This window comes from Patagioenas fasciata, chromosome 22, assembly GCF_037038585.1.
Source record: "Patagioenas fasciata isolate bPatFas1 chromosome 22, bPatFas1.hap1, whole genome shotgun sequence".
NCBI lineage: Eukaryota > Metazoa > Chordata > Aves > Columbiformes > Columbidae > Patagioenas > Patagioenas fasciata.
Genome location: NC_092541.1, coordinates 6,549,593 through 6,564,748, shown reverse-complemented (window position 1 = coordinate 6,564,748; position 15,156 = coordinate 6,549,593). Strand labels below are relative to the sequence as shown.

The 15,156-nt window shown below is 40.1% G+C and overlaps 1 protein-coding gene and 1 pseudogene across 1 annotated transcript; both read left to right on the top strand.

Moving 5' to 3' along the window:
• The first annotated feature begins 644 nt into the window (after positions 1 to 644).
• LOC136111746 (olfactory receptor 10C1-like) lies at positions 645 to 7,066 on the top strand. Its single transcript, XM_071818115.1, has 2 exons — positions 645 to 1,562; positions 7,007 to 7,066. The coding sequence occupies exons 1-2, from the start codon at positions 645 to 647 to the stop codon at positions 7,064 to 7,066; spliced, it is 978 nt and encodes a 325-aa protein (XP_071674216.1).
• A 6,078-nt stretch (positions 7,067 to 13,144) lies between these two features.
• Positions 13,145 to 13,905, top strand: LOC136111745 (olfactory receptor 6B1-like; annotated as a pseudogene).
• Positions 13,906 to 15,156: the final 1,251 nt, after the last annotated feature.

Genomic DNA, 15,156 nt, shown 5'->3' with positions numbered 1-15,156 from the left:
TTCTTCTTCAACCACCATCTCCACAAGGTAACTTCAGAAAACATGACTGCCGTCAGCTGTGTATCCCACAAGTAAAGCCTTGCAAAGCCTGTCTTTAGTGGCCTTTTAACCCTTCTCATGCTGTGTATCCTAGCCATTAATGTAGTCATAAGACACTTTGTACCAATTGACATTGGGAGCAGCAATCGTCCCCTGGAGCAGACCACTTACGTAACAGAGAAATTATCTGTGTGATATTCAAATGCTGCTGCTGATGTACTGATGCTCTTGGAACTTGGAAGTGATTAGTCCATAAAAATGTATCTGCTATAAACAAATCTTTTTCTTATTCTACAGTGTAAAAAATTTAGCTGAGAGTTTGAAGACAGTAGTAAACGTGCACATTTCAAAGGTAATGTTATGAAAGAAGAAAAAAAAAAAAAGAGACAAAATTATGTGGGTAAGATTGCCTGATTTTCTTTAGAAACTTTTATAATCCATTCAGAAGACATTTTCAAAATCTGCATGATTTCTAAATGCTACTCATCTATTTGCCTATTCAGTCAATTGTATTTTGATTACCTATTTGCCTAACTGTTTACAACCTCATCAACTACTGAGCTGTAAAATGAAGAGGGAATAGTTGTACTAGGTACCAGAGGAGGATGATCCCCGTGAACCTCAGTGAAGTGAGTGAATTCAGACTCCTGGGTTTTTCTGAAGTCTCGCACTTGCATCCTTTGCTCTGTGTAGTTTTATTTTCTCTTTACATCTTCACCTTGATGGCTAACACAGCGATTGCTTTGATAATAAATGGGGATAACACCCTTCATACCCCCATGTATTTCTTCCTCCTCCAGCTGTCCTGTTTGGATATCTGCTATTTGACAGTCATTGTCCCAAAGACTCTTGAGAATCTCATGGTGGGAACAATAGGTATTTCCAAGACAGGATGTGCAATGCAAATGTTTTTCTTCCTTTTCTTCGGAGTTGCAGAATGTTTTCTCTTGGCTGCCATGTCATTTGACCGTTATGTGGCAATATGCTACCCCTTGCACTACACCATCATTATGAACAGTAGAGTCTGTAAAGGCCTGGTTGCTGGAACTTACCTGTGCGGCACTGCTGTAGGCTTAGTACACACCATCGGAACATTCAGTTTACCATTCTGTGGTCTCACCATCAACCATTTCTTCTGTGAGATCCAACCCCTCTTGGAGCTGCTTTGTGGTAACACTTCCCCAAGTGAAATTCAAGTCATTGCTGTGGCTGGCTTTGCCATTGTGTGTCCCTTTTTAATGATCCTTTATTCCTATATTTGTATCATTTCCACAATTCTCAAGATGTCATCAGCTGAAGGTCAGCAGAAAGCATTTTCTACTTGCTCCTCACACATTTTAGTTGTGACTCTTTTCTATGGTACAGCAAGCTCCATGTATTTGCGGCCAAAATCTACTTACTCCGCATCTGTTGATAAGTTGCTCTCACTTTCTTATACTGTGGTGACTCCTTTATTGAATCCTATTATCTATAGTTTGAGGAATGAGGAGGTGAAAGGAGCCCTGAGAAGAAGATGGAGAAAAATTCATTTTGTGTGGAAATGAAATAGAATATTTCCCTTCTTTCAGGTGGATTTAGTGGTATCTTTCACTGTAAATTCTTGTTCAGTAACATGATTTCCAAATAATTTCCAAGAATATTTCAGAGTTGGGGAAGGAAAAGGGAGAAGAGTGGAGATTTTTTGACTGTAAGAGACAGTACTAGCCAAGCTATGTTAGGATTTTGAAAGGAAACATTGTCCAAATACTTCAGGAATTCCTAAATAAATAAATAAAACTTCCCCACACACACACTTCCTATTTGTCAGAAGGGTTAAAATAATGTTTTACATATTTGTGGTTTTTTGAACAAAATAGTAATGTTCGGGAGCCTGATTTCACTGGAAGAACTGAGAAGTATAAGTTTTCATCAGTTTCCATTAACTTCCTGTAAATGCCTTGTAAATTTCTCTGGGGAAACGAGAGGACATAATTCAAGTTACAAGAAAAAGTCCAGCAAATTACTGATTACCAGTTATGAGTTCTGAGGTTGTTATTGACCAAACAACAACAACAAAACAGGTATGCAAAATTGCATTCCTGCCACAGACATCTTTGTTTAATTTCAAGTCATTGTTTCAAACATTTTAGAGAAAGTCTAGACTTATTTTTTATAGGCGAGGAACAGTCTCTGATGTGCAGAATTTGGATCAAAATCTCTTGTTACTTTCATGCATGGATTTGCCTGTAATATTTCTACTCCAGTTTGTTATAATAGTGTTATTAGGACATATTTGACTTTATTAACCTAGATGACCTCCATGACTGAAAAGGTTAGAATCCACATGCCCTAATGTAAGTATATAAAAGTCACTCATCTAAGTCTAGAATAATAAATCTACTGTTTCCTTGGAAAAGGAGGCAAACAGCTTCCTCTACAAAGACATTTTTCCTATATGTCATAGGCATCCATCTTCTGAAACTAGCGATTTGGAGACTACAGAGATGAGATTCACTAGCCTAAGAATGAGGTTTTAGTTTCATTTCATATGCCTTAGGTAATCAAAGGCATTTCTCAGATATGACTCAGAATCGATGGGAGATCCAAGCCTTTCTGCAGTGACAATCAGAGGACAGCAAGGGAATTCCAAAACACTACAATGCACCTAGGTGATGGGTTTTTAAGTAGCGGATTTCTACCAAAAATTGAACCTGTATTCCTGTTCAAATACACCCAGTGAAGGCAGATAAATTCCACTCCAAATACAGAAATCCACGAATGAATTACATAAGCCAAATTAACACCATTAGTAAAATGAAGAAAAAAAGAGCTGTCTTCCGTATATTTAAAGAGAACACATGTTAGTTGCCTTGACAAAACACCAAACATCTCTCAGCTGCTCCCATAGCCACTCCAGCTGATTTGCAGGCATCAGATACTTTTTCCCACAAATCCCATCATTTCTTTATCAAAAGCACCGAGATGAGTGGAAAAGCAAAACTTAGAATAGGGCAAATAAACCCATCAGCTTGTGTCACCAGCAGCTTCTTTCTTTTAAAGAACACACTTTTACTACTAATGAATTTGGGGCCTCTTTTCAACACAGGTACCTAGTGTTCTGCAGGCTTTCTTCTGTAAATATCTTATGAAGGGAAAAATTGATATTGTTGTACTAAAGCTTTAAAAAAACAAAGATATCTCAAAAGTGATGAAGTATTTGTGACAGTTAAAGTTCCCCTTGAGAACCAGAACTTGCAGTTCTACATCCATAGCCACGGGTCACTTTAAAAAGACTCTTCTGTAGCCCTCCAGCCCACCCAAGGGCTCTCTATCAGTCCCTTCCAGCCTCGGCTATTCTGTTCTTGATGAACTGGAACTAATGTAATTAATCGTATTCTCTGGAGTAATTTGTAACCTAGCAGCAGTTACCTTTGAGATCTTACAGTGAAATTATCTGAAGTGAAGAGAGAAATGATACCAAAAAGCAAGGCTAAGAGGGTTTTCTTTCATCTAATCCTGTAAATATGTTTATTGAGACCTAAGCTAATTTTCTTTGCTGCTTCTGTATTCAGCAGTTTGAAAAAACACAATAAGAAACAGAAATCAACCAAGAAAAAACCCCAAATAAAATAACCAAAATCAATCAAACAAAAACCACAAAATCAAGTATTCTAGTCACATTATATGTCAGAAATTGTATAAAATTCATCTTGTGAAATGTAGATAACTGCAATACTGATTACTGCATCTTTGCTAATCTGTATGGACCTCCTTTATTGACAAAAAAATTCTAGGTTGTAATTAACCTTACGCTAAAGAAGTGTACTTGGTCTTTTCTTAAATGTCGACATACATGCTATAGATACCTAATTCTGATCAGACAGGTTATTCCCTGGTTGACTTCAATGTACCCACTGTGGTTTTTGTTTGTTTATTTTTTAAATTTTTTTTTGTCATTCGATTCAAAATAGCAATGTTCTGTAACTGTTCATCAAATTCTTCATATTAAATCCTCAAAACTTACATGTAATTGGAAAGGGAGGACATGAACGACTCCTTAAATTAATCCTTCATCCTAGAAATAATTGTAAATATTAACAGCATAATTGTACAGTGCTCTTAATTCCCTGTCATCTGTTTTATTTTTATCTTGAGAGCCTGAAGTTCCATGGAAGAATTACAAGGCACACCTCTTTGCAGAAGATTAACATGTTTGTTTTTATTGACATCTTAATTTGTACAAAAGCCATTAATTAAAATATAAAAAATGAAAAAATTTTCAGAGTTAATTAAAAGAGAAAATGAACTGGCAGTAAGAGATTTGATTAATTATCTTCTAAAATCTTATCTCTGATTTAAAATGTAAAAGCATATTTGAGACATATATCACTGCTCGTGTAGCCAGAAAATAAGGTACTATATGAGCTGAAGGTCTTATACTGAGAGGATGTATAATATTTTTATAATGGAGGGCATGGACTGTTGATTTAATCACATCATTAGTTTCACTATGCCAAAAATAAGTAGGAGTAATTTCCTGGTAGGTATGAAAGGTTGGAGAGACAGAGACTCTGGAATAGATATTCTGTTCTTCAGGAACAATTGGTTTCATCTCAGAGTTATCACATATAAGGTCTCAATATCTACCAAGTGATTATTAGCATGGATTCCTCACACAGACTAGATAAGAGATTTCTGACATAAAACCAGGAGCTACAACAGCTATAAGAACCTCATATAATTTTGGAATGGCATTTGTGGGACAGATGGAATACTCCTGGACATCTAAAATGACACTAAACATCTTTCTTTAGGGATCAGAATATCCAAATGTTGACATTTGAAGTGGGTGTCTGAGCTGTCACTGTTGGCTATAGATGCCAGCCACACTTTTTCAGTAGATTCAGTCTCCATACTACATTAACTTTATGGATTTGTTCTTTTTTGATGATGACGGGAATTCAGACATCCAGTGGGCTTGTACACACCTGCAAATATGTATCTGGATCTGGAGTCAGATTACATCCAAAATGATTAATATTTGTGGGCCCAAAATGGCATGAGCTGAAGACAAACCACACGCACAAAGCTTGTGACCTCCTTTCAAGCAGCTGTAGCGAGCGATAAGGTCTCTCAGCTTCCTTTTCTCCAGGCTAAACAGCCCCAGTTCTTTCAGCTACTCCTCATGAGATTTGTGTTCCAGACCCTTCACCAGTTCCATTGCCCTTCTCTGAACTCACTCCAGCACCTCGAGGTCTTTTCTGTAGTGAGGAGCCCAAAACTGACCCCAGGATTCGAGGTGCAGCATCACCAGTGCCCAGTACAGGGCAGTCACAGCCCTGGTCCTACTGACCACACGATTTCTGATACACGTCTGGATGCAGTTGGCCTCCTTGGACACCTGGGCACGCTGCAGGCTCATATTCGTGAGGGGGTTAATACAGTGAAGCGTCTGCCATGCTGAACCCATATTTTGTTTCCCATTAAAGGACTACCCCAGATTCAATATATTCTTGTGGTGGATGATCAGAAGTTGTCATCAAGAATAAAACTCAGAAATTAAGTTATTTGACAAGAAAGTTGTTCCTACATGACAGAAGACTCAGCCTTGGTACTAGGTGTTCTTCAACATGCATAAAGGAAGAGGACTGATATTTAGCAAGATATCCATATATATTGATAGGTCAGAGCTGAGGGAAAGCACAGGTAAGAAGTCCTTACCACGAAAGCTGACACAAGCTCTGACTCACGTTGCTCATACTAAAACCAAAACAAATCAGAACACAGAAAAGGACTTCAGGTTAAGGAAGAGAATATCAGGGCCATAAGGCAGGTCCTACTTTCTTATATGGTGGTGTACAACCCAGCTTTCACTTCTCAAGGCAGTGGCTTGCAGTAAAGGTCACTGAAGGCACACATCTGACCAAACAAAAGTAGTTTTTTTTCTGTATCGGCTATAACACAAACTGATTTTAATTGTATAAAACCTTTAAGTTATTCCTAATACATGCACACGTGCACACACACACCTTAAATAATTAAAAACGCAGCTGTATTGATTTCAAAGGATTTATTTCTGGATTATAGAAAGAGAAAATATTCTAGTGGTCTTGTCTTTGTGTTTATATTATAACAGCAACCACAGATCTAGAAATATAATTAGTTGTTTCAAATGTTGTTTGGGTAAGAACAATACAGAGACTATCTCTAGATCCCTAAGTACGGGATTAATAGACTTTGGTAGGACCCACTTCTATCTAATGATTACAGAGAAAGCCTAGATAATTTCCTTAGAAATACATAACCAACTTTTAGATGTGAGCTAGGTAAATTTATTTGTATTTCCCTCTTCAGAATTCCCATGTTTAATCTCTGGAACCCGAGTCTGTTCATCCAGCTCAAGGCGTTCAGGGTAGAGATGTCTGGATCTTAGTTTGTCACTACACGATAAATTATCCTAAAATGGAAATTAGCACTTCTGCTTAAGAATTAGTCTTATCAGATGAGTCTTGTCCTAGTGGTCTAGAATGACACACATGCTGGATCTTGCAAGGTATTGTGAGAGCAGATAGCTCTCAGCATACAGTCTGAGTGTGTGTGAAAGGTGGTGGTCCTTAACACACGGCATAAGTGTGGAAGGCTGAGATATTGTGAATTATTTGTCTCAAAGCTTGCTTGCTAAAATAATATGCTTAAGGCTGCTTGTTACAGAAAAATGCTTGCTCACACTGCTTGCTTAATTGGGTCCACTGTAAAGGCCTAAATACAGTGAATTAAAGTGAAAAATGCATGATCACTGTGAATTGTTAAAACACAAAGAATGCTTGAAGCTTAGGTAAGCTCAAGTGAAGCTCCAGTGATATCAGCCACCAACATCTGCGAGCAGGCCTGCAGTGTGCTCAGGCAACACCTGCCACCAGCTGCCATAAAATGACCAGGTTATGACTGGCAAGTGTGGCCATCCACCACCAGGACCAAAACCTGCCACCTGGGACCGGCGGACCTGAGACCCGAGCGCTGCCAACACCTACTGGGACCTGGACTCTGATGCCAGAACCTGGACCCTGCTACTGGCACGACCTGAGACCTGCAAACTGCCAGCGCTACAGAGGCCTGAAACCTGAGAGCTGCCCCACAGGAGACCTTTGGATCCCTGGCGGTGACTACCTCTTGTTTATCTCTTGCTTATCTTCTCGCATGCTTGCTTAACTTTCCTCCTAATTCCTCCCCCCTTTCTCTTTGTCACTCTAGCTTTAGGTGTGAAAATGAGATAGATTTACTCTGTCATTAGGCATACAAATAAAATAAGATTGTTGAGCAGCATCTGACCTCGTTTGTATCTTAATCTCACCCTTGGAATCATTTTTGGACCTTCCTGAGTCCGAAATTGGACTGGGACCCCACAGGTATGCAGGATGCAATTCAGCCCCTTACATTCAGAGGAGACTATGGGTTATTGGTCACTGGTTGGAGACAAAGAGCGGTGGTACCTCGGACAGAATAAGAAAGCAATGAGTAAACAACAAATCAACTCTTCCTCCACCCCCTTTATGACGGAAACTGCAGAACAAAGCTAACAGACTGCGTATTTGTGGGACCAAACTGGTGATGAGGATGTACAAAGCTCCATTGTTTCAAGGAACCTTTCTAGCCTGGTGTTACCTATAGATCCATTAATGCTGAAGATCTGTGGACGAATTTAATTTGCATTTCATGAGGCCCATGACCACTTGTGCCAAAGGAAATGTGTTTGCTTTATAGCAGAGTTTGTTCTCAGCTGCTGCTACAAACTGTGCAGTCCCCTTTGGGAGTGAGGTGTCCGCACCACCACTTTGGCTCTGCTCTGGACAGTATGTGGGATCTCCTCTGATGTGAACCAAATTGTACCATCAACAAAAATACAAGCACTTCTAACGGATGCTCTGCTACAGACATAGTATATGGATGAGAACTTGTCCTGGTTCCTCCGCTTGGAACAGTCCTCCCACATTATTCCAGGCAACTCTTCATTCCCAAATATCGCCAACTGATATCACACCAGGCTCCAGGGCACCGAGCACATACTGTGATAACATCACTGCAGCAGGCTACTATAGGGTCACACAAACCAAGGGAGACCCAGACTAACCACTATGCAGGATAAATATGGCTAATTCTACTCCACAGAGTACTAGCTCTATGCCAGGATCCTTCTGTTGGTCTGGAGTCCAGAGGCGTTATTGTGGTATGTAAACGTGAAGATAGATACTTGGACTCACAGGAATATACAGAGCAAATTAATCAGATTTTTAGAATTTCACAGAAGAGTTGAAAAATGTCCATGCTTGCTTATTTAAATTGTTTTTAATATAAAATATGAGTAGGAATTTAGCTTTGTGTAAATTCTTACATTGTAGCTGCCTAAGTATAGCTAAAAGAAACATCACTCAAGCTGCCCAACAGAAATATATGCTAGTTAAGAATCATTATCAAAGGTTAAACACCCACCAGATTGTTCCAGTTCCTGCTGCCACTAGAATAGCCAGTTCCTGTAATTTTCTGATTCCCATGTTGTTGGTGTTGAAAAAAAGACACTGAACCCTGAATTGACAGTAAAGTCAAAACCAAACCCAACCTAAACAAAACCCACACCACAGAAAATCCTGTAGTTTTTAGGTATTGAATAAGTCTCCTGCTTCGGACAGCACATCTGCACATAATGCAGAGGAAAATATTCTTTCTAGATGGAAAATTCTACATCCAGGTAGGTAAAAATATATACTAGGTATTTACAATACATATTCCTTAGACAGAGCTCTTATTTTCAAATGGTAGTACAGTGTACATTATATTAATGTACAAACAAATAATTCTCTGTTCGGATTTCCTCTGGGTCAGGTACTTTTCTTTTCCTGGCCTGTGCCCACTCTGCTCTTCACTGTCTGTCTTCCAATCTCTCATTCATCCTTTCTTTCTGTCTATCTGTCTCTCCTGTTTTCTACTGTCTCTTACCTGTGCAGTTCTCTGTCTTTCTACGTTGACAGTCTCAATCCCTTTCTCTGTGTCAGCTTCCCTTCCCACTCCATTCTGTGTCTGTTCACAACCGTGGTTCAGTCAAAGGCTCCTTCTCCTTTTGAGAAGACTCTTTGTAGCGTTGTTTCTTTGTCTGTATTTCCCCTCCTCTCGGCTGTTCTTGACCATCCCTTCCATCTGTAACCACCTTTGTTAACCACTGTGCTCTAGCCCCAACCTGTTATCCCTCAGCCACAGAACTCACCTGTGGTGCTTTCAGGCCCTCTAATTCAGCAACTCCTGTTCTCTTCTTCTTCTGCTATGTCTCCTTCCACACCTGCTGAACCAGTGTCAGCATGGCAAATCCTTTCTGTATGTCCACCATGTGTCTGAAGCTGTGCTCAGGGACAAATGGTGGGCCTCCACCCAGTTCTTCACCTTATGGGGGAATGCTGCCCTCCGAGTGTCCTGGGGGAGTGATTCAGGGCTCTGCTTACTGCAGAACAATGTTTAGATTTCTTAAAGAAAAGCACAACTTAGAGTTCGGTGGCAGGTTCGCTCCATTATTCACTGCATGGAGCAAACACACCAAGCCAAACGCTGCTGACCTTCTCTCCAGGAGCCTGACAGCCATTCACAGAGCAAAATTTCAGGCATCTTCCCTCCCTAATAACCATTCACTCCGGAGTCGGTGTTTTAGAGCTCCGGAGGCAAACTTTCAGGCAAGGCCTGGTAACCTCTCGTGGATCAAACTTTCAGGAAAAAATATTCTCAGAAATGAAAAAAAAATTAATGGATCAGAATAGCAGGAGGGCTGGGTCAAGCTGGCACCTGCACAGAGGTCCCACCCGAGCACAGAAAACCATACACTTTTGTATCTTTTACAGACCATTCTCACCGTGATTCAGTCCCATAGCAATATTTCAGTTCAGGGTCTTGCTTCTCATTGGATCTTTTTCACTGATCTCATACATGCACTTGGCTTTTTTTTAGCTGTAGATAATGTTTATATAATCACTTTTTATATATGGCAAAACTAAGGCACTGGTAAGTGAAAAGATTTATTGGTCAAAGCTACCCGTCATGTGATTATGAGCCAACAGCAGAGCAGAAATGCCCCAAGTTCCAGTCCAATGTCTTAACACACAGACAGCACTGACTTCGGAGAAAGAAAAACAACGAGCAGTAGTTTTTGAAGAGCTGGTTAGCACATTAAATGAGGGTGACAACAGAAGCAGCATTCGTATATGCCATTGCATTTTGACATTAATATTACTTGGTTATATAATAATAATTAATACATATAATATTAATTGGTTTTCTCCTTAACTTTAAGCAGTATTCTATTTTGAGTTATATATAACCTTACCCTCACCCCCTCTCTGTATTATATGCAATAGCAGCTATTCTGAAGATAGTGAAGATATTTATGCAGTGAAAATTGGTACTTGTGTTCCACCTTCAGTGGACTAGAGTGTAAAATGCATTCAGCATAATTTTTCCCTGAGAAACTTCATGTGACATTAACAATTCTCAAACCTATGCATGGACATTATATATCACCTGTGAGTGATCTTGAAATACTCTAATTAATCATCTTTTTTTTAAATTAGATTATTTTAAGTCATTATTCTAAGGTATTATAAGGTAGTTTGGGAATTTTTAAAGCCTATATTGGAATGTGTAAACATCACTTTCATTTCCTCTTTTTGACATCCTTTTCATTCATCCTCTTTTCAATTATAGTTTGTATTCTATAGAATGCTAAAATCACACAAGCTAGGTTTTTCTCTTGTACTGCTTAGATCTCCATTTGCTATACTAGAAAACAATTTATCTGTTGTCAGCATTTACCACGGCTTAAATTAAATGCCACAAATCTCATGGAAGTTGCTTACAACAATTTGCTAAAATACAGTTGAGGAGTCTCACACAGAGTGCAAGCTCAGAAATGTGGAAGTCATATATTGAATATGAAAGATCATCACAGAATCATAGAATGGTTAGGGGTCAAGTGACCTCTGGAGATCATCCCGTCCAACCCACCTGCTAAAGCAGGTACACCTAGAGTAGGTTGCACAGGAATGTGACCAGAAAGGTTTTGAATGTCTCCAGAGATGTGTACCTACATCTTCCCTAACCTTCCTTTTGCTGCTGATGTACTTGAAGAAGCCCTTCTTCATGTCCCATAAATAATGAAATTGGTAAAGCACATGTTTATTTTTGTGTGGAAATGTTTGTAACATTCCATAACATTAATGATTTTTTTCTTAATGTTTTATATGAAAAATATTTTCTCCTCCTCCTGGAAGAGAAAGGGAGAGACACTTACAGTTGGAAAATTAAAACAGTTTTAGTGATAATACTACTAATAAAAGAAATAATGCAAAATACGCAAAGCCAATATTGAGTGTCCCGGATGGTCACAGAATCCCATGCAGTTGCTGGCATCATGCCTGTGGTTGCAGGACAGACATCAGGAAGTCCTGGACTGGACTCCACAGTAGACAGGAACTGGATTCAGGAATGCATGGACTGGAATCAGGACTGCTGGCAGAACAGGCAGGGTCCTCTTCAGATGTTGGCCATGAACAAAGAGAGGAAGACCCCCTCATGACGACTCAGCTTTAAACTGAGTGTGATGCGTGGAATGCCTTGTTGGCCAACTTGGGTCACCTGTTCTGTCCACCCCTCCCTACTGGTACAGGCCTTTTATGACCCCTCGCTCTCTCATAAGAGATCTATCAGTGACCTGGGCTGCTATAGTAATAAGTATAAACATGGGTCTTTTCTGCATGCAATTCCTACCATTAGCTCAGTAAAACCATAAACATAAGGTATTATCAGTTCTTTGAAGCAGACTGTCACAGAGGCAACACCCAAAAAAATTTACGTAGGCAACAAACTCTGAAGAGACATTATTCTAACCAGAGCTGCTTAACAGAAACCAACTACAAATGGGGTTTATCCAAAATTATTCAGCACTCTGGTAGCGCTACACAACAAAAGTTCAGATACCAGTTAGGAGTTCAATGACTACACAACTGACTCAAACTCAAAGGGATCAGATCACAAAACTCTAGAGGGATGGTTCAAAATGTGCGTCTTCCCACTCTGTGTCAAAGAGAGGACTCTCAGCAGTACCCAGATGATCACTTAATAGATTAGGAAGGTGTCTGAGACCCTGGGGAATGATTCCTAGATGACCAGTCTAAGGATGAGAGCCTTCAACCGCAACCCCGTGCTCTGAGGAAGACCAGCTTCCAGCAGACTCCATTTATACCTGAGTTGAATCTGAGTTGCGATCATTTACGGTAGTTGTTCAGAAGCTTCTCTCAACCAAGTTGTCTCATTGGTCAAACATCCTGTCTGTTGACCAAGGGGTGTATACATGACCATAGTTGTCCATCAACCTAGGTGTTTCTGTGCTCTTGGGGGACATGGCAGGGAGAGCGCATCTGCCACACAGACACTGTCTGAAAAACACGTAGCCACCTTCGGAAAAGTGCAGATACGTAGAAGAAACTTAACTGAAAGGAAAATTCACTGAAAGAGAATTGGCCCTGTTTCAACCAAAACCAGGCCATCAGTTCTGTCCCAATTCTGAAAGAAAAAAAATACACATATACTCCAGAACCCTGGCAAACTTGACTAAAGCACTATGTCTGAGAGAACAAGCACTTTCTTCTGCCTATAATCAAAAGAAAGGGAGAGACAAAAACAGCTCAAGCTACATTTCCCTTACATGAGTTCAGCCGTTTATCAAGACTGTGCTTTTATCTAGATATCTAGATATCTGCTGTGTGGCCATCTGAGGTGTAGCTCAGAACTTAGATGAAAAGCACATTTAGTAATCTTCGGCTTTCCCTTTGACTGTCTTCTAAGTAAAGAAAGGAGTAAGAAGGCCTGTGAGGAAATCAGTACAGCTTAAATATTTTCTTGGAACCAAGATCTGAATCACCAGCCCTATAATGCTGTAGGACTCAAAAATTTTCAGGAGTGGTTAAATAATAAAGAATGTCACATAAATAACTGCTGTGGAATGTCTACTTAACTTGTGTATTTGCAGTATGGAAAAGACGCTTGGAGGAGATGAAACAATATGTTCCTTATTTTCTTATTTATTCCTCCTTACATGTTCCAGGTCTTCAAGCTCATTGTGATACAGAAAAATGATCCCCGTACCCAAGCATTCATCAGCGTTGGATTCCCTGCCATCCAGACGCAGGCTCTGTTGTTTATGATTTTCCTCATTTTGTATTTGTTAACTGTCCTTGAAAACTTAATCATCATCACTTTAATCAGAAGAAATCATCAACTGCACAAGCCTATGCACTTCTCAACCATCAGTCTTTCCTAGAGGCCTGATACATCTCAGTCACTGTTCCCAAATTGCTGGTCAGCTTTCTGGTGAAGAATACGAGCATCTCCTTCACAGTTTGTATGGCCCAGTTATACTTCTTCATTGCCTTGGTCTGTACCGAATGTGTCCTCCTGGCTGTCATGGCCTACAACTGCCATGTGGCCATCTGCAACCCCCTGTGCTACCCAGTCATCATAAACTAAAGACTCTATATGCAGCTGGCCATGGGCTTTTGGCTGGTTGGCTTTCTGACGTCTGTGCTAAAGGTCTTCTTCATTTCCCAGCTCTCTTTCTGTGTCCCCAAAGTCATCAATCACTTTTACTGTGACATCAGCCCTTTGCTCAACCTCTCTTGCACTGAGTGGTCACTTGCAGAGACAGTGGACTTCATCCTTGCCTTGTTTATTCTGTTAATCCCTCTCTCCATCATCACAATTTCTTACATGTGCATAATCAACACCATTTTGTGCATTCATAAAACCACTTTGGTTGGAATAGACCCTCAAGATCATCAAGTCCAACTGTTAACGTAACACTGAGACTAAACCATGTCCTTAAGAACTTCATCTACATATCTTTTAAACACCTCCAGGGATGGTGGCTCAACCACTTCCTTGGGCAGCCTGTTCCAAGGCCTGACAACCCCTTCCAGGAAGACTTTTTTCCTAATATCTAATAACCTCCCCTGGTACAACTTGAGGCCATTTCCTCTCATCCTATAGCCTGTAACTTGGGAGAAGAGGGCAACCTCCTCTGTGCTACAACCTCCTTTCAGATCAAGAAGGTCTTCCCTCAACCAGGTTAAAGCTAAACAGCCCCAGTTCCCTCAGCCACTACTCATAAGGCTTGTCCTCTACACCCTTCAGCAGCTTTGTTGCCTTTTTCTGAGTTCTCTCCAGTACCTCAATGTCTTTCTTGCAGTGAGCAGCCCAAAACTGAACACAGCTACCAGTGAAGTGTATGACCATCCAAGCCATGAGCAGCCAGTTTCTCCAGGAGAATGCTGTGGGAAACAGTGTCATTCCCATGGCTTAGAACAAGAAGAAAGCTTTCTCCACCTGTGTTTCTCACCTGACTGCGATCACCGTCTTTTCAACCACCCTCTCCATGTATGGACTCCTTGGATCTCAACAAACTGGTTTCCATAATTCATACTGTAGTCGCTCCAGTGCTAAATCCATTCATTTCCTGCTTGACGAACCAGAAAGTAAAAGACACTTTATGGAAGGTCTTGTGTGGCATGGCTGTTGTCTCCAGGGTTTCTGGGACTGATCACTAATATAATACTTGCAGACAATCTTGATTTTGTCCGAATCCTACGAATGTCTAATAAGAATTTTACTTTCACAGAAATGAAGATTATGGTTTTGTTTAGACATCAGTGGTTAAGGATTTCTTTTCCTGAGTCAATCTGCATGTTAACCTAAAATCAATTAATGCTGGCACTGTGTGAATGTAAAAGAATGTGTTTCTACTGAACACAACACATATCATTCCTGACCAGTAGAAAAGGCAATAAACATCATTGCCTTCTCTTAATGGATTTTTTGGTCTGTATCAAAGAAAATAATTTCATTCTGACCTTGGTCCAACTTAATATGAAACTGTGATTCGAAGAACTTGAGACACCAAATAAACAGTTATGTCCACTTTCTTCACAAGGATGGGCATTTAAGTAATTCACAGAATCACAGAATCCCAGAATGTCAGGGATTGGAAGGGACCTCAAAAGATCATCATGTCCAATCCCCCCATGGAGCAGGAACACCCAGCTGAGGTTCCAC

Bases quoted from the DNA above. Each gene is read 5' to 3' on its own strand.
- LOC136111746 (XM_071818115.1), top strand. From the start codon at position 645: ATGATCCCCGTGAACCTCAGTGAAGTGAGTGAATTCAGACTCCTGGGT. The intron at 1,563-7,006 runs ATTCATTTTGTG...AAAACCTGCCAC, and splicing joins TGAGAAGAAGATGGAGAAAA to CTGGGACCGGCGGACCTGAG.